We start from the raw sequence: 19,152 nt of genomic DNA on the forward strand, positions 1-19,152 counted from the left end.
GCTGAAAAAAAAAGTCACAGAAGAACAGTTCCACTGAGACCGGGTAGATCCGAATTGGATAGATCAAAAAGCATATACTCATGTCTGTGACGAGCAACAATACCTACCTGTTAAGCTCTCCTAATTCATCAAAAAAGTAATTTTTTTGCACCTGACGGATATTTTCAAACGTGCATGCACATGATTGTGTGAGGAGAGATACAGGAAATATGGAACGGAACTGAATTCTGTTCATCCCCTCTGTGACAGACTGCCCTTCAAAGTGACTGGTGATCTTGACGCAAGTCAGAACACCTGCACATGTGTGAAAAATCAATGCGAGACAATCATCATTTCAAGGACAATGAATGAAAAGGAGAGAGAGAAGATTGCTTGTCCTGACATCGCGTGGATACTTATGCATCAATAGCCACATTCATTAACAAGTTAAATTTTTTCTTCCACAGCATGCACTTTTCCTCAGGTGATGCATATATGTATGTATGCATGTGTGTGTGTGGAAACAGAGGAAAGAGTGAGAAAGAGGGGGTGTGGTGAGATGGGGGGGGGGCGGCGCCGCGTAGGCAAATGTGTCTGTAGAGTACCTGCATCTGCTGCGCCATTTTCCTCAGAAGCCTGGCGAACGGAGCTGGCTCTGGGCAGGGTGCCCTTGGTCTGGTGCTTGAAGATGGAGGAGGAGAGCTCCTCCAAGGTGCAGCCCAGCAGGTAGGCTGCTTTCTGAGCCCACTCATGACGTGTAAATTGTTTCCTGCCAGCTGAGACACATGCATGAAAACCTCCATTAGCCCTCCTGCCAGCTTCCTCAGGCACATGGGTAGCCCAGTGGCTTTGTGACAACCTTGTCTGACAGGGTAGGATTTGTCTGGTCAAGCTGACATCAACACAGCTGGTGCTAACATACAATAAAAACATCCTAGTTAAGTTTTATTCCAAAAAGCCTGTGAAGCCAACGTGATAATTGCTCATTATGTGTTCTGGAGAATGAAAGCAAAACTTCCAATTAGAGCACACAACTAATTTTGTGAGGGAAACAGTTTTGGAAACACCTTTCTCTTTAAACTAGTCACTCAGTGAAGGAAAAATGCATATTAGAGCAGAAACATCAGTTGTATCCTCTAAGACTAAGTCAGAAACTGGGGGATTTCACACAGAGTAGTGGATTTATCTGTTTCATCACAGCTGCAGACACCCTGCATATTTTTCCTGCTGATAGGCAATAGGCAAGGAAATCTATTTAAATATTTGCTTTTATAGATATTTCCTTCCATAATTATTTAAATTCTGGACAAACATCACAAAGAGGACATTGGCTTTTCTTATCTTATTGATTTGTTGAATAAAACATAAAGGAGTATAAAGGTCTTAAATGTTCAAAAACTATAGAAACCCTCTAGATGTTCTTAAAAAGGATTCAGGGCATTATTTATTCTATTTCTGTTAGATATAAGTTATGACATTACAGTATACAGTGAAAATCAAGTTCATTTTATCTGTACTTTTCTGTTTGTTGTTTAGAGATCAGTGCTGTCCTCTTGTGTTGTACTGTGGAACTACAGCATAAGTCAGCGTACATTGTTTTATAGTTTTATCATCTGCGTCACAGTAAAAAGACTAAGAAATTATGGCAAGAAAAGTCTTTTGTACTGTGAGAATGATTCCAGAATAAAATGAATGAATATCCATGTCAATATTCATTATGTTGGGTAAATGTAATGAAATAATCTTCTTAACATTTGACCCATAATATATTAGGAGATCTGCTGTGTGTAATTACGAGATCAATACAAAGTTCTCTTATGTCCAAATAGTAGATTATATGCCCAGAAAATGTTCCTGAATGGTGTACTGCCATCAAAAAGACTGGCAGCAAACTGGAGCAGATCAACTGAAAATTATTTGGCAAGCAATCCTGAATAAGTACTGGCAAGTGCAGCAAAGACAGAATGAAGAAACATGACTGAAACACAAGAAATAGAGTTACTGCTGCCATTATTTCTGTGTGATTTGTATGTAGTATATAATAACTGATATGCTGTGAAATTTCTAAAAGGGGAAAAAGAGACATCGATTAACTGATCAGCATTTTACAAGACACTATTCATGGTTTGACTAAATTTGCACAAAATGAATTCAAATAGATAGAATGCAAAAAGAATTCAAATAACTAACTAACAGAAGATTCTAAACTTTGTCAGCGAAAGTTATAGTAACCTCAACAATTATAAGAAAATTATTTTGACAGTTTCAGTCAATTCAAATACACAATCTTAAATTGAAAGTAGAATACAATGGAAGGCCGATTACTTTAGGTGTCATCATACAAAAGCACAGCATCACAGACATTTGGAAATCTTTTGTGTATAAGAGGGTGCCATGTCTCCATTTGTCCTCAAATGCCTTCTTGTGACAGGATAAAATCCAAATCAGATTTTTGTCTCTGCATGAGCTGTGAAAGCATCTCCTAGTACTTAAAGTCTGTTAGTCCCCCAGTAATATCAGCTGGTGTTGCACAAACATTGATTTGTTTGTCTAATCATTCACAAGGATCTGCTATCAACAGTGTCACCTTACCTGCTGTATGTAAGACTTCATGACAGCACAAGCTATGAAAAAGAGAGCTAGCAGGAGATGTCTGAAGCTCAAAAGTTGCATTCTATTTTAATTTGGTAATATGGAAATAGAGCAAATGCATTATTCAGTTATCAGGATTACAGCTGCTTACATCACACTGAATGTTACCTACAGTACAGTGAGATAGATTAGATTTAGGAGATTATACGCAGTGTGAACAAACCATTTTAGCTAAAAGTTGTTATTTTTGCCCTTCTACTTGTTTCATAATGATAATATTAAGGCCAACCATTAGCATCTTGAAGCCAGTTGGTGTATTATAACTGAGATTATCCATGTGAGTAGTACTGCAGGTGTGATATGAAAAAGAAATTGGTGAGGAATCCTACCCTTGGTGGCTCCTGCAGCACCAAGATGGTAGATGGCCCCAAGGACAAGCCAGAAGGCCCTCTGCTCATCAACACCGATGCCCAGAACCTTCATGGCTGCTTGCAGCTTGGCAAACTGCTGGGAGGCCCGCTGCTTATCCTCTGCCTGACAGATAGCACATATATCCAAATTTATTTTCTCACACCAGGCTGACACTTCTGCGCAGAACACCGGTGTGTTGTTTAAAATCACACAACGGGGCGTTGTTACTCCACTGCTGTTTTGTTCATTGTAGACAAACAAGAGGCAGTGAACAGTCCTCTCTGTGATGCTACTGCACGATCACTGCTTAAAATGACCTAGTATACAGTCTGTCTGCTGTAGTCTGGGTAGAAATATGGCAGCAAATCACAGTGGACTGAGTAGAAGGGAACCTTTACCCACTACCAGTACAACATGCTCATTCTGAGGTGATGAAAACTTTACATAAGAATAAGTGAATAGAAATGTTATGCTTGCTCCATTTCTTCTCTTAAATGCCACATACCTGTCCTTTGAGATAGTAAATAGAAATCTAATATTTTAATATTAATATTTTAGCTGTTAGCATTGGTGTGCTAACAGCATCGGTCAAATGGAGATTTATTTTAGCTAATCAAGCCAGACGCAGCTTCATTACTATAGAAAGGTAAATTTAATTACCATTTCATTTCTGGTTGTTCAAAAACATCTAGTGGTGTTTACCTTAGTCTGAGGCATGATTTTGAATGCACTGTTTTCAGCAAAGTGGTTGAGGTGCAGCTCAGTCCTGATGAAGAAATCGGAACACAGAACACATCAACATGATGTCTCCTAATGCCTACAGTATATTAATCCAGAATAAATATGGTGTAATAGTATTATTATTGACCTAAGAGAGCTGTCTAGTCCAGCCATCAGATAGTAAAAGACATTAAAAGTGGACTCTCCTTCTGGTCTCCTTGTCACTCTCATCTTCTCCAGAAGCATAGTCTGCAGAGCCACAGCAGAAGATTATATTAGCATAATCAGCAATAAAATTTATAGTTAGAGTAAATATGCAGAATAGCAAAGCTGCTATAGTTGAGTGAGAATCTACTATAGTTTATGACCCCCATTGTCTGCTATCATAACAGATATGCATGAGTTAGAAACTGACACCAGTGACTGGAATAATAAAATGTGTCTTTGTACCTGGATAGAGGCTGAGGTCACCAGACCTGCCTGATCAAAGTCCAAAGAAACAATGTGGGAGAAGCGGCTGGCATTCCCATTCATACAGGTAGAAGCATTCCCAAATGCTTCCAAAACTGTGTAGACCGCCTGCCATTTCTCACCTGCAGAGAGCATAGAAAAAATCCACTCTTCAAACACACTACAGCATATTTAAATTCTTGATGAGTTTGAGTTCTCTCAAACCTACAGGAGAATGTTTTGTTGGTACTGCCAGCAATGGTGAGCAGGTATTGGATGATGTGTTGACAGTTGGTGGTTTTGCCACTGCCGCTTTTGCCAAGCAAGATAATGGACTGATCCTGACGAGTGGTCAGGAGGTTCCTGTAGGCGGCCTGTGCCATGCCGTAAATGTGAGGTGCGGTGTCTTCCCTCCGACAGCCCTTGAACATTTGCATCACCTGGAAGAAAACAAAGACAGATGAAGGAGTGGAAGAAAAGGGCAGCCCCATAGCAAAGAGGTTATACATATCTTCTTGTAGATAGTCTGTTATTCAAAAAGGCTTCACAATTCGCACAGGCTGCTGGCTACCTTCTCAGAGTACATCGAGGGGGTGCTAACGGGGTTAATGACCACCATGTTGGGCCCGGCATAGGTGTGCACCAGGTTTGCACCGTACCGCTGCCTCAGGGAGTGCATCATGTTCGACTCATTCAAATACTGCAGAGAGGCCAGGTCCTCCACCCGGTCGAACATGGGAGGGTTTGCCTAGAATTCAAAGTCAGACAGGATGACATACACACTCAGTGTGTAACTGATGTGGTTCAGGGCTGACTCGATGATTAAATATTGTACCTTCTCAACATCATCTTCATCCACATCCAACAAAGATCCATCACTCTCCAGGCGGATTTTTACCTTCCCTTCAGGCAAACTGCCTGCGCCCGTCTTCAGGAGGGTCGCTGCATCAACACAGTCAGTCATGAATCAGAATCAACTTTTTTTGGCTACGTATGTGAACGCATATAGAGAATCTGACCCTTATATCTGCATTGTGATCAAGAAATTTACACTGGAGTACAAAATGATGCAGGTTACTTGATATAAATTATTTGTACAGTATTCACAGAGTTGTAATCATTTGATATATGTGCATAAAGTGTGCAAGATTTCATTAAAGTTCATTAAAGTTAATTATCAGTTGTGGGATAATTTAAAGGACATAAGATCTCAACCTGACTGCAAGGGGTTTGTCTTATGCATGTACAGTGAAGTGCAACATTTCAAAAATAGTAATATCTACAAAAAAAGCATGCTGAGTGCTGTGTTGAGTCTGATTACAAAGTGCCTGAAGTAAAATACAGTAATCTGGTCAGGGTTCATTGATTTAAACTGTGGTTTACTTTTAATAGTAAATATATACAAAAGAGTCATGGATACACAAAAGTATATCTGAATAAAGAAGTTTTTACTTACCCAAAGAAAACCCGTCTTTGTGGACAAGCCATACTTTCTGTGTGTTATACCAGACTCTCTCTGCTATTATCTGCTCTTCAGTCTTCCCCTGTTAGAATAGATAAACCAAGACAGAGTGAAGTATTATAAACTGTTGAACACTTAAAGATTAACTGAATAATGGACTTCCAACAGGATTCTACAGATGACACTTCTATGAGGATGGGTTGGCGTGCAGCTCGTATTCACATGTGGCAGTCATCACATTGACTAAAATAAATGACTTCAGAAAAAAAACATCAAAATAATTTCACGGCAAACAACCAAGTCAAGTGAAGCATCTGGTGTTAATCACATGCTGACTCACTCTCCAATAATAAAAAACTTCCTCGTACGAGCAATCACATGAGCATAATAAATATGGAAGCACTACATCAAGACTGCATATAAGGTATACAATCGTTGTTGCTGTTGTTGTCTTTTCAGGATTATACAAAAACTACCTGACTGAGTTTCATGAAAATTAGTGGAAGGCATTGGCATGTGGTGGGTTCCAGATAGAGGGATTCACAATTTTTCCCCCAATATTGTGCTTCCGTGTCACATTTTGTCAATTACACATTCACACAAGTAATAACTGCACAATTAACTACTTCCAAACAGTTGTTACAGTGGATGGAAGAATGGGCATTATTCCAAATACATGAATATTGAAGTAGATAAAGAGCTGAATCCATAATTCTTTTCTCACTTTCCTTTACTGGAACTTACAGGCACTGATTTAACTCAAAACGTTATGGATGGTGGTGGTGAGATTGACTATCCTGGGTCATTACCCCAACAATTAAAAGGTTTATCACACAGGAATACTATAAAACAAATATTGCACTATAATTTGACAGGATGCAACCAGAGCTATAATCAGATGTCGCTGTGGTCTGACCTTAGCTGCAGCCGAGTGTGCTGCCTGAAGGATGGCCACAGGGTCCTCAACATGCTAGAAATGGAGGGAAGAAGAAGGAAAAGAGCAGAGGGGGTAATATTTTTAGTGATGAATTCTAACAAAGATTTTCAAATTAGTCAATTATGTAACGCAAATACGGTAGCATTCCAACACAGCAATATGTAAGTCGAGCAACGTGAGCAGTCTTTCTAGCAAGTCTTTTGAGTACATCACCAAACAGCATTTGAATATAATTGCATTAATGAACAGAGATTACGAGGTGCATTAAAGTGTAGTGTGGCTTTGTGGGGAAATTCATGTTCACTCATATTGACAGTCACAGTTAACTGGATTACTTGCACACGGAAAGGAATGCACTGTAATAGGTAACACCAAGGAACTTTGCTAGAGATAGCTCAGTTCTCTGTAAGGATTTCATGTAATGTGACAAAAATACTGCAAACAAATGATGAATTTCTAGAGGATTCATAGATGTTATTTTCAAATAAAAGCAGACACACGAAGAACAATCAACAGTAACACATTCTGCTCATTTGAAACATGAATTCAGCAAAAATCTGCTCAAGAGTTCCTTAACCAAACCTATGGGATACACTGCATTATCACATTCCAGGCACATGAACCTGGAATATAACCTGGTTACAAAGATAAGGAGGCGCATGTAAAGAAGTTGAGAGAGTAACTAATCACAGGGGGATTAAGCAAGCAAGGAAGTGAGGCAAGCAGGGTGTACCTTAGCAGGCTGGTGGCGCTTGGCAAACTGACCATGCAAGCAACAAAGAGGACAGCAGCAAGTCAGCATCCAGTGACCCACAGAAAACGGAAAGCAGAGACATGAGACATAAATTGAGACAATACGACATCAGAGCAAGCAGAGGGAATACAAAGAAGGGCCTTTCAAATTCACTAGACTGAGTGAAGAACTTCTGTGTATTGCTAAAATATTCACAATGGACAAAGAACATTGTCACACAGAGCAAAGATAATCCTCTGAACTTCCTCATCAATTAATATGAGAGAATGAATGGAAGACAATGATGAACTAAATGAACTGAATTAAATTCAGCATCAAGTCACTTCAAAGGATACACGGAGTCATATTGTTGTCTAAACTGAAATTACTGATCAAGACAAAGAATGATTATGACTGCATAAAAAAGCAATGAGCATTTTTCCATCAACACTTAATTGAATTACATACAGCCCACATTGCCAAATAAGTCTTTATTCTCCTAATCTCAGTAATTATCTGTTCTCAAAGTTTCAGATTTCACACCAACTGCCCATCAATGCAGAGAAATCTTGTAACTGGAAAGGCCTGCACAGATTTAGGTCTTCTCCAGACACATTTCCCCAAATTTGGAGGAGCCAGAAATTGGCTGAGGCAAGCGGAGACCGTATTGAAGCATGGCAGGTGCAAACCAGGCAATTGTACAGTGAGTGACATTACATCTTTGCCACCAGCGCTGAAGATCCTCCTCACACGTTTGTAATCTTCTTCAGTGGGAACCAGCTCTGGGACCTACATTTGGATAGCAGGGCCAGGTTTTAAACCAAAAGCGATGATCCAGAAGTAATTGTTATAACATGTGGTATATTAATTATTATGGTGTTATAATTGTTTAGACAAACAGAAAACTGATGGGATACACAAGCATTTCATGTAATGTCAATGTTTGATTGTAAGAAACACACACACACACATGCACACACATACTCCATTATGTGTACATTTGCAGTCAAATGATCACACACCTGTTTATTCAGTTCAGACTGCGCCTGCAGCAATTCAACAGGGGATGGCTTATTAATGGGGGCCGCCGAGGGACAAGGTGTCTCCTTTACCTTTACACAATACATACAAATGTTCACACAAGCAGTTTTTCAGACAAAGATGCAAACACAGAGATGGAAAGATGACAATGAGAATGACATTCATGTGTGTTTTCTTTTCACACATTCAGGACAGCATTCAACTTGAAAGACGGTTTTTAAAACGAATTCAATTTTCAAATCAATTCAACTAGGAAATAAGTAAGGGAAAAGAAGACTATTTAAAAAACGGATCATTGAGCACAGCAGGCAAGGACTAATGGTTCAGGGTTTTGGCTTGTCAGCGGTTGCTTAAGCAACAATCTGTCGCAAATAATGACAGCATTCTCAGTTGTCTACAACAACTGCACCAACATTCAAAGAATCCAGGAGTAGCAACTGAAATTTAATTGTGTTATATAACTTTTCTCTGTAATTGTATGTAACGGGCGGCACGGTGGTGCAGTGGGTCGCACTGTCGCCGCACAGCAAGGCGATTTGTGGTTTGAGTCCCGCTCTGTACGGAGTTTGCATGTTCCCCTGTGTATGCGTGGGTTCTCTCCAGGTTCTCCAGCTTCCAACCACCTCCAAAAACATGCACTTCAGGCAAGTGGGTCACTCTCAAATTGCCCGTAGGTGTGAGGGTGTGCGAATGTTTGCTTGTCTGCATGTGGGTTCGCGGTGCACTGGCGTAGAGCCCGGAGTGTACCCTGCCTCATGCCCCTAGTCGGTTGGGATAGGCTCCAGCATTCCATGACACCGGAAGAAGCGGTATTGACAGTATATGGATGGATGGCTGCAAGAGTGGGACTAGTGTCAATATTTTTCATTGTGTCTCATCTGAATTGTAATTCCAAGTTGGGATTGTGCAGCTAAAAACTTTTTAAAACATCACATACAACTGTAGTTTTAATTTTACTTGTTCTCTGAAATACACTGTGTTGAAGTCAAGAATTCAACAACGTTCTATGACAATCCCTACATATAAAAACAACCCAAAATTGACTTCCTGTAACTTTATACAATCTAAATACCAATGGTGCTGTGGGTCTAGTAAGAGCAGAAATGCAAATTTAATGCTGAAAAATGTTCCCTACAGGAAAGAAAACACACGCCCCTGAGAAAAGACTCTCTTTACTCCCTGAACAAAAAGTTAAAGGATCACCAAATTTTGTGGGTGTCTCTTGGAAACACTGAAGTACCCAAAAACGTCTTTAAGCCTCAGTGGCCTCAGATAGATCACATTTTCAATCCCCTGCCTCCACAAGGTGACAGAAATGAGTCACAGTTCGATGCTCAGAGAAAACTCCAATGGGCCACATTGTAATCCGTGAGCACAACCTGATGAAGCTTGATCTTGATCCAGAACATGCGCCCTTCCTCTCTTCATACATTCAGGGTGACTTCATTATAGAAAGGCTATTATGATTGATGAGGATAATTAAGATGGCAGTTGTAAGAAAAAGTGAAGATGCCCCACATCCAAAAGCAGTCCTCAACTTGAGGATGTGATGGGTTGTACCTGTGTTGTTATGATGCAGCGTGCGTCACCCAGAGGTTAAGTATAGCACACATGCATGCGGTTCACTCAGTACCTCTAGTTTCTTTATGGATGAACGAGGCTTTGGGATGAAGCCCGCCGGAGGAGCCAGGGAATCTGTCTTGATGACAGGAATGAATCCTGGAGGTCGTGCCAGGATATTCTGATTTGGTTGCACCGGACTGGTTTTTCTTGTTGGGATAAATCCAGGTGGAGGAATCAAGAGATTCTGTTTGGGGGCAGGAATGAAACCAGCAGGTGGGGCCAAAGGGTCGGGTTTGGGAGTGGGTAGGAACCCCACTGGAGGACTTAAGGGGTTAGACTTTGGCGGGGCAGGCTGTGGTGCTGTAGTGCTGGCCTCCTCTTTTATTTCTGCAGCAGATTTTAAATCCTCTTGCTCCGTCTTTTCTTTCTCATCTTCCTGCTGAACCTCTTCCTTCGTGTCCTCTTTATGGTCCTGGGTTCGGGTGCGAGGCCGGTGTTCCTTAGTTCGACTTCTGCGCATGAGGCTAGTCAGGCCCATGGAGATATCATCCTTGTCTACATTAGAAGTTGTTGTGGTTCTGAGCACATACTCTGCAGCTGAGGCAGTTTTAGCAGCCTCAGAAACAGCCAGCTGGTTCTGCGGTTCGGTACCAGCTGGAATTACACGTCTAACAACTCGTCTCACAACCCTCACCACCTTTTTACCACTAGAACCCTGCTCGTCCTTCGGGGTGTCGGAACCGCCCATGTCCACGTCGCTGTCGGGTCCTTCAGCTGTTGATGCAGTCGAGTGTGGACCGCTTCTAGAGTCTAGCTCAGGTTTAGGGACCACCTGAGACTGGCTACTGTCTACATCAGACTGGATACAAACAAAGACAACAGCACAGATTACACCCAGTACTGAAAAAGTTGACCATCAAAGATTTCAGCAGAAGGTTCTGGGCTCAGAGACCCATAAAGGACTATGGATTTATATCAGCTGCATTCCCTTTAGCATTTCTAGAAACCCTCATGTAGTAGTTTATTTAAAAATCCTGAGCATTTTAAATTAAGTGCTTTAATCCAAAATTTAAATAACAGTGTTATTTAAATACACAACTGGCTGTGTATAGGGCACATTTTTTCCAAAGTATACATACATTATGTCCAGGAAACAATAATTAGAAGCATTAACAGAAAACTTTTTTTTTTAAATCACAGGAATATATATTTATGTTTTAGTGATATTGACATTAGCATTGACATTAAAAAAGACTAAATGTGATAAGAAATTGTTTGTGATACTGAAACAGTTCTTACTCTATAAGCAAAAATGACCTCAGACCAGGTGATAGCTGAGCAATACGTCTTATCATTTAATCCAAAATTCAACATAGACCTGTTATTTCACAGGACCATGAAAAATTTTACCAACTTAAGCTTGCAGAAAACGACAATCATGACGATTGGCCAATTTCTACCATCCTTTAATACAGCACAAAGATCAGTTTGCATTTTGGGAATTGGCTTTTAAAAACACGCAATGCAAAGACACTTACATCTGGCTTGTTCTCAACTTTAACCTATACGAAAGGAAGTAACAAAAAAATAAAGATCAAACCACAAACTCCAGCCAAAGAAAAAGATCACAAATTCAACGACAGTCCGCATGCAGATGAAAAATAAAACTCAAAAACAAGCACACAGCAAAAGTGAGACTTCCCTTTTGCTCCCAGAATGAAAAGCGTGACTTGTACGCCATGATGACAGCATGGAACAAGCTGGGCGATGTGGAGACCAAATGTGTGAAATGGTGACAGAAACAAATGAGAGTCTGGAAGAGCAAGATGTTGTAAGTGGTGCAATGAAGAAAGGCAATTTAGGGCTGAGCGGTGGGTTACTGGGATCTATAATTCTGCAAACGACAGGTCATACACCAACAGGGAGGTGGGACCATGCAGCACTGAGGACAGAACACATGAACATCATCGAATGGTTTGATTTCTATACACTGCAATAAACAGATGGAACACATGAACATGAAGCTCTAGAAAGAACGGCATATTGGAGACAAGACTAGAAGTCTTCAATGTGTGGCGTAAATTTCAACAAATTACTACATATATGAAAAACCATTCTGTACTTCAGCCGCTAAAATGATTAAATACAATGTTGGTCATTAGCTTCATTTGTAATGATGACACAAAATCCATCAGGAAATTTATGATCCACACAACATTAAAAAAAATAATTCAAGTTACTGGGATTATTCTTGCCAATTTCCACCCATCACTGTACTTAATAACCAGTAAAACATACAACTAGCTCTAATTTGTATAATGCCCAAAAGATTCTAAACTAAAAATTATCCTTTAAAAGCATTGAAGAGTAAAAGCAAAATGAGTTGAGTGGCAATGTGTTTCACCATCTCTGGCCCCCGTTTCATCAGAGTCCACTACTATTAATAGTTTCAGCAGGAAAGGAGGCCATTCTGATGCCACCAGAGCCCAAATGGAAGTGCTAGACAGAGCGTGTATACCCTGAACACATCACACTGTTCACCACACACACAGTCCACCAGAGGCTTGAGGCCATTACCTTCTCTCCAGGCCTGGTTAACCTTCCAATTTTCGCTTTGTGCAGTGCACTCTCAGCTTGGCAGGGTAGGACCAGGGTCCGCAAACAGAGCACTCTGACTATTCTTAAATGAGTGGGAGGGCAACCTTGGGGGCAGGGTTGCAGTCAGCACAGCACAGTAAAGCTGTAGTCTCATCTGAGGAGTGGGGTAACATGAGAGGAGATAGAAGAGGGACAGCTGCCGGGATACAGACAGGCTACAAATAGAATGTGCACAAACCATATCACTTAAGTCGGACTCTTAACACCGCTGACGGGAAATCACCGACGTAGTCTGCCTTATCAGGTGACAAACAAATGTTTATTTGTTCCTTTTTGAAAGAGACAGAAAAACAGCAACAACATAGAGGATGAGACTTATACTGTAGATTTATGGACACTCAAAGCTGAATGAAAATTTGTATATATTTTGTTTCACTCTACGGTAACAAATTGATTAATATATTTAAGGGAAAAAAAGTGAAGAATGCATGCAAGTATCAGCATGTCATACAGGTACAATCATCATGTTTATTCACTGCAAGAGAGGCTTTTTATATAAGGAAATATTAACACAATTCCTATTCTTCCAGCACTAACCTAGATGAAGATGTAAGAGTAGCAGAGAACCAAAGCATGGATCAGTTGTCATCATATCATGTCTTCAATATTTGAGTGGCTTATTTCTCCCACTGCCGTCTGAACCACAAGAGGGAGCCATAAACTAATGTAAGATTCAATTTTGCAGAGGCACACTACTGACCTACATTTGATATGCTGTATTGTTTAGCACCAAACCACACTGCAGCACTGAGCACTGTTTACAGAACACAAGCACAGAGATTTTAAAAATGACACAGACTATTCGGATATCCTTTTATAGCTGCCCCCCCCCCCCCATTAAAACAAGAGGTCACAAAAAGTCTGCTTGAAGTGAAATCAAAAGTGAAACGATGTAAATCCAATTGGATCAAAACATGTGATGTCTGGAGGTTTGTATTCGGCTCATTAGTGCCATGGAGTGAAACCACACAACAAGCTTAGAGACTAATCCAATCTTGGGCAGCCTCTTTCTCTTCATAAACTCTTGAACTGTTAAATTTATTAGATAATCTGCAGTTGTGTACAAAGTACAGTGCAATGGAGTGAACTCAGTCAGCAAGAATCAGCAGACATAAATGACAATAATGTACTCATCCGCCTTATTGCAAAAATAGAATCTTCCTGAAAAAAGTGTGACCCAGCCAAACACTCATCCACACTGGTCCGCCCAGCACAGTTTGCTAATCCACAGTCCCACAATCCACTGGGACACAGCATAATGTCAGCTGGTTGTCCATGCATGGCTACGAAAACCATAGATTAAGGGCTATCCGCCACAAACACTGCTTATTCCGTCCCACTTAATTCCCTCTGGAGGCAGAAATCTGTTTCATTCATGTTGCCAATATTGTATGAAAACAGAGCTGAACACAGGAACTAAGGTGGTGTACATGTAATGTTAATTGATGAAGGTCATTTGGAAAAAAACATTTTTGCAAAGATATTTCTCATGCTTTGGGAGGTACTGTACACACAGAAATGAATCATTGCACATCAGTCATGTCCAGAATGACCCATTTTTTACTCAGTAATAGTAAATAGGCCTTGAAATCAGACCATCTTCTTTGAAAGTGGGCCATGCAGACAGGATTTAGGAGCAGAGAATTTAAAAATGGTATGATCTCACCTGTGGTTTATGCATTTGGGAGGGGTAGCAGAGCACATTCTAAGTCTCCATCATGCATATAAAATATGCAGAACGCATGTCTCACAAATGATAAATAAATACAATTTCATCATAAATAAAGTTTTGACATTCTGATGAAATATGGCTGAAAAGTGTCACTCAACACATCAAATATTCTGCCTTAATATGTCATTAAACAATAATCCCTTATTATACAAGACTTGGACTTCAGTCACATTAACAACTGTACAAAGAAGCAAGAATTGAATTACAAAATATTACACACTTTAAAACAGAAGGGATTGGACAACGGCATTTTAAGAGCAGCCTCTAAACAGCTTTATACTTAAAAGCCCCGCCTCCTTCTAATCCACGCCTGTGCTAATACCGCCTGCAACCGCAGCATCACCCTCCTGGAAAGGAGATGACGTGATCTTCATGGGCAGCCCGGGAAAGAGATTACACCATTTGCTAATTTCCTAATGGTAAAACTGTGTCTGGATGGCAGAAAGACAGGAAATGCATGTGACAAATTCTAAATGATAGAGGGCTATTACATGAAATAGCCCTCTATTTCATGTAATAGCTGTAGGCCCTGCTGAGATTCAGATTTACTGTAAAAAGGAAAATGCTTCTCAAATGAATATTTGAGATATTATTGAAATATTATGTGGATCTGCATGTTCTATTTGTTTTTATGATGACATATTTAAATTGTGTTGGTAGGGCAGTACAGTCGTGGAGTACTTTTGTCACCCAGCTGGATGTTTCCAGTTTTCTAGGGCTTTTTGTGTTTCTGTTTGTCTGTATGGGTTCCTCTCACTGTCCAAAAACATGCAGTGTAGGTGAATTTGTAATTCGAAATTGCCTGGGGTTGTGAATGTGAACATGATTGATGATCCTGTAAAAGGATAACCCTTTAAAGAGAAGGAACGGGCGAATGAAGGCTCATAAACTACAAAACGATAACATTCAGCCAAAACAGCCTCTGACTTTTAAAGGTCATGAAGATGCAAAGTGATTGTAGTAATACAAATCTCATGCCCTCACTATTATAGTTATTATGCGTAGCAATAAAATGCATCAAATGTCAAAGCAGCTCTGCCAAGTGAACTCACTTGTATAATAACAACACACTGGCCTGCAATGTTCACAAAGACACTATACAGTTTCAGGGACAGCCTTTTTGGCATTGCTGACATGAGTCTCGAAGCAAAAATTTGTATCTCAGTTTGGTTTTAAAATGCAACTGATTGCTTCATTTGTGGTGATCTTTTGAGAAATGTTTGTGAGACAAAGAATGTCACAGCCCTGCTTACTCCCATCAGTAGATGGAGGATTCACTCACACAAACAGTAAGATATATGGCCTTTTGTTCCCCATTTAGACACACAGGATTAGTCGACCCTCCTTCATTTGTTTTGGAGAAGAAAACAGAGGGAACAAAAGAGAAGTACAGTTGCTCTGGTCTCATGAAGAGTGGACAATGGCTGCCACCCAATGGACAAAAGATCCATGATCCTCCAAACTTAACATAGCCGTGAAATAAATTACAGTAGTGCCGCTGGAGTGTGGAGTGCGTCCAGTGTAACCAGTGAGGGATGTATTCAGTGAATGCAAACACCTTCATGATATCGTGAGTCTGAAATAAAGAGAGACAGATACCAAAACACAGACAGAGATACTGTGTGAAGTGTTCATTTAAGGATGTAAAGGGCTGGTTTTTAAAGAGCAAGCCTCGCTTTTTGTTCTCAGTTACAACCTTTGCACAAGTCTAGGCAAACATTTAACCAAATTCAGACAGATGTGAGAGTGGCATGAAAAATCTGATCAAAAACTCAGCAAACAAAAACATTTGCCATCATGCAAATGTTTTTGCATGATGGCAAATTTTCACTGATGAAATAACACATCAGACATGGTTCTTATAGAATGGCCGAGCTTTAGATCCAGAATCTGGATCCTTTTATATACACTTATTAATAGTACAGTCAGTTCTGGGTCATGTTCATACTGTCATTTTCTGCTTTGAGAATGGTCTGTCTTGTCAAGATCACATCTTGTGAATTCATTTTGTGTCTGGCTATGTACATAAACATGTATGTAATACACCAGTCACTGTGTAATGTGTAATCTAACAAGCAGCTCAATGCAGTGCGGCCAATTTTTTTTTTTTTGCTGGCTCCAAATGCCAGTCACACCTCACATATTACTTACTTTAATGTATCAGAACAAATACACACATTTTAATCTAATTAATGCCATTTTATATGAGCATTTTCTGCTTTTCTGGCTCTAAACGGAAATTATTCAAGGGTGATATTGTATTCATAGTTACACTAATGATGTTACTGATACGCTGGGGCAATTAATTAAAAGGCTTTATTCTATTTTGTTAGTTTCATTATTACAGAGTAAACCCAAGAGGCGTTCTCCCTACATGGGCCAAAGCACTGTGAAATCACTACTGATGAGCTTCGACTAATAACAGTTGTAGCTGCAGTTGAAATTAAGATTTCGCTGATGACTTTAAAGCATATTATAGTTTAGCTCCCAGCTATATCAGTGAACTGCTGCCCCCCTATTAACCAGGGCACAGCCTAAAGTCCTCGGTCAGAGCCCCGCTGGCTGTTCTGGACAAACGAGGAACATTTTTAATTTAATTTCCTCTGCTCTGGAACGTCCTGGCCAAACATCTGAGGCTTGCAGAATCACAAATATATTTTAAATCTCTTAAACGGTCTAAAAACCAGGAGCAGCAGCAGCACTAGTAGCATTAGTAGTACTTTCAGGACTATGATTTGAATTTCGAATATTGTTTTACAAATATAAAATTTTCCCACCAAATATTGATGTAGAAAAAGCACAAATAAAAATTTATCTTATCCACCGTATAAACTATCTATCCACATATCAAACTACAGACTAGTGTTGTGCCGGCTGTTAAAGAGTTGAGTTTGATGCTCCTTTACATGTTGCACGTGATTATCCAAGCAAAGGGATCTGAATGGGCTGCCGGACAAGTCTTACATGACCATATGGTCGCGGTCTGTGGTGGCGTTAGGGCCGTTGTTTCCATCAGCGTCCCATTGTTTGGTGTCAAAAGACTCAGGAGAGGAAGAGAGGATTATATATACCAGAACACATTCTCGCTTTCAAAACACACACAAACACATGCCCGCCAGTTAGAAACACAATAGTGCATCACTGGTGTCAATACAGATTTTCCATAATCCAGGCATCTTTAAACCAAAAAAAAAGATTTACCCAGATCTATACGCATTTCTATAAAATGTGCCAGAAGCACCAGTTCAAATATGGTGAATAAATTCCAAAAATATGAAACTGTGAAGATTGACAGAGAAATTTATATATTTGGAAAATAAAACACAATCAGCTAATCTGTGTTTACAAGTTAGAATCTGTGACTGAATGTGCCAAAAAAGGTAAATTTGAACTACTTACATCTTTCGGCAGACCTTGCGTTGTCCTCAGCCAGATGCGGTTCAACTCGCTCAGTTCCAAAATCGTCTGCACCTTCAGCCGGACCATCTCTCCTGACTGACGAATCATCTCTACAATCTCGTCCCTGTTCTTGTTCTCCACGTTGATACCATTGATTTCCACCAGCCTGTCTCCTGGTACAAGGCCCAGGGCCCTGTCCTTGGATGCAGAGCCCGGTTCTGCAAAGTGAACCACACGTCGACAAACCCCTCCGTCTGACAGCCTGTCTATCATCGTGGTTCTCCGCAGAGAGAAGCCAAAGTCTCCAGTGTTGCGTCGTTGCAGCTCAAGCTCCCTTGGACTGGGGATTGGCGGGGCAACAACTAAAGGCAGCTGTAGGTCTGCACCAGGGAAGGTCTTCTCGACCATGTCAGGAATCTGAACCACACTGGAGTCCTCTCTGATCTTCACAGAAAATGACACATGCCTCTGGCCTACAATGGAACTCTTTGCCAATTCCCCAAACTTTGCAGCTCTTTCCTTTACAGAGCTACGACTTTGTTGCATTTCATTTCTCTTCAAGTTTTCACCAGAGGTACCTACACTTATTTGGCCTGTATTCTGCTCTAGGGTGCCAGGAGGGTGTTCGACCCCTAGGTCTGTCAGGCTGAGCTCCATGTTGCTAGCCACCTTAATTGGGATAGGACTAGAGATCTCCAAGCGGCTCCTGGGGTCTTTCTTGGAGCTCCCTCGATTGAGGTTGAAGAAGCCTCTGCGAATGCTCATCTCTTCCAGACTCTTTAGCTCTGCCTGTGACATACGCTCCTTCTTCTCTTTCTTGTCTTTCTTTTCCTTCCTTCCTAAGTCACTTTCTTTCTCTTTGTCTTTCTTAATTAGGTGAAACATGTTTGAGGTTTGCTGCAATTTTTCATCAATGTGAATTGTTTCCAGTGAGAAGGGAGAAGAAAATGAGAGCATCCACAGTATGGATATAAAGGCCTCTGTGGGATGAGGAAAAGTAAGAGATGTTTAAAGAAGTAACTACTAACAGGAATTCCTCCAGATTTACATTGTAGATCACGTACATGCACAATCATGCACATACATTCTAAACACATACCTGGATTCACACTGCAGAAGATAACAAAACAATTCAGACAGTGACCTCACTCTGATTCCAATTCCGACAGTTGACATTTATTTCTTGTGCATATCTAGCGTAGGGGTCTACACTTCTGTATCATAAGTTAAGTTAAGATAAGATACAATATGATAATCCTTTATTTGTTCCACAGTGGGGAAATTATCAATTTCATTATGTTTGAGGGAGACATTAAAAACTGGATTTAAATTATAGATGTTCATATTGATTTTAAAATCTAGTGCCCCCTAAACACAGTTGGTGTGATTCTTCGCATCTGATTTTGTCCACCACCAACATCAAAACTTTGATGCAGTAGAAAAGTCATTTTAATTCTGATCCAACTGTTCACATT

General features: G+C 40.3%; 1 protein-coding gene across 2 annotated transcripts in view; it reads right to left on the reverse strand.

Moving 5' to 3' along the window:
* Positions 1-12,525, reverse strand: part of LOC137606302 (unconventional myosin-XVIIIa-like) — a 49,545-nt gene extending 37,020 nt beyond the window's left edge. The window contains exons 1-16 of one of the 2 annotated variants that reach the window (XM_068331505.1): positions 12,466-12,525; positions 11,427-11,450; positions 9,959-10,747; positions 8,307-8,396; positions 8,002-8,073; positions 7,285-7,311; positions 6,531-6,584; positions 5,609-5,696; positions 4,988-5,094; positions 4,724-4,900; positions 4,382-4,592; positions 4,153-4,295; positions 3,851-3,951; positions 3,685-3,748; positions 2,961-3,105; positions 585-755 (exon numbers count right to left, since the gene is read on the reverse strand). In XM_068331505.1, the coding sequence (XP_068187606.1) occupies positions 585-755; positions 2,961-3,105; positions 3,685-3,748; positions 3,851-3,951; positions 4,153-4,295; positions 4,382-4,592; positions 4,724-4,900; positions 4,988-5,094; positions 5,609-5,696; positions 6,531-6,584; positions 7,285-7,311; positions 8,002-8,073; positions 8,307-8,396; positions 9,959-10,636 (2,128 nt within the window). In that variant the 5' untranslated portion in view covers positions 10,637-10,747; positions 11,427-11,450; positions 12,466-12,525. The remainder of the gene's footprint in view (positions 1-584; positions 756-2,960; positions 3,106-3,684; positions 3,749-3,850; positions 3,952-4,152; positions 4,296-4,381; positions 4,593-4,723; positions 4,901-4,987; positions 5,095-5,608; positions 5,697-6,530; positions 6,585-7,284; positions 7,312-8,001; positions 8,074-8,306; positions 8,397-9,958; positions 10,748-11,426; positions 11,451-12,465) is intronic. The other variant, XM_068331506.1, reaches the window with a different exon arrangement.
* Positions 12,526-19,152: the final 6,627 nt, after the last annotated feature.

This window comes from Antennarius striatus, chromosome 13 (assembly GCF_040054535.1).
Source record: "Antennarius striatus isolate MH-2024 chromosome 13, ASM4005453v1, whole genome shotgun sequence".
In the NCBI taxonomy this organism is placed as follows: domain Eukaryota; kingdom Metazoa; phylum Chordata; class Actinopteri; order Lophiiformes; family Antennariidae; genus Antennarius; species Antennarius striatus.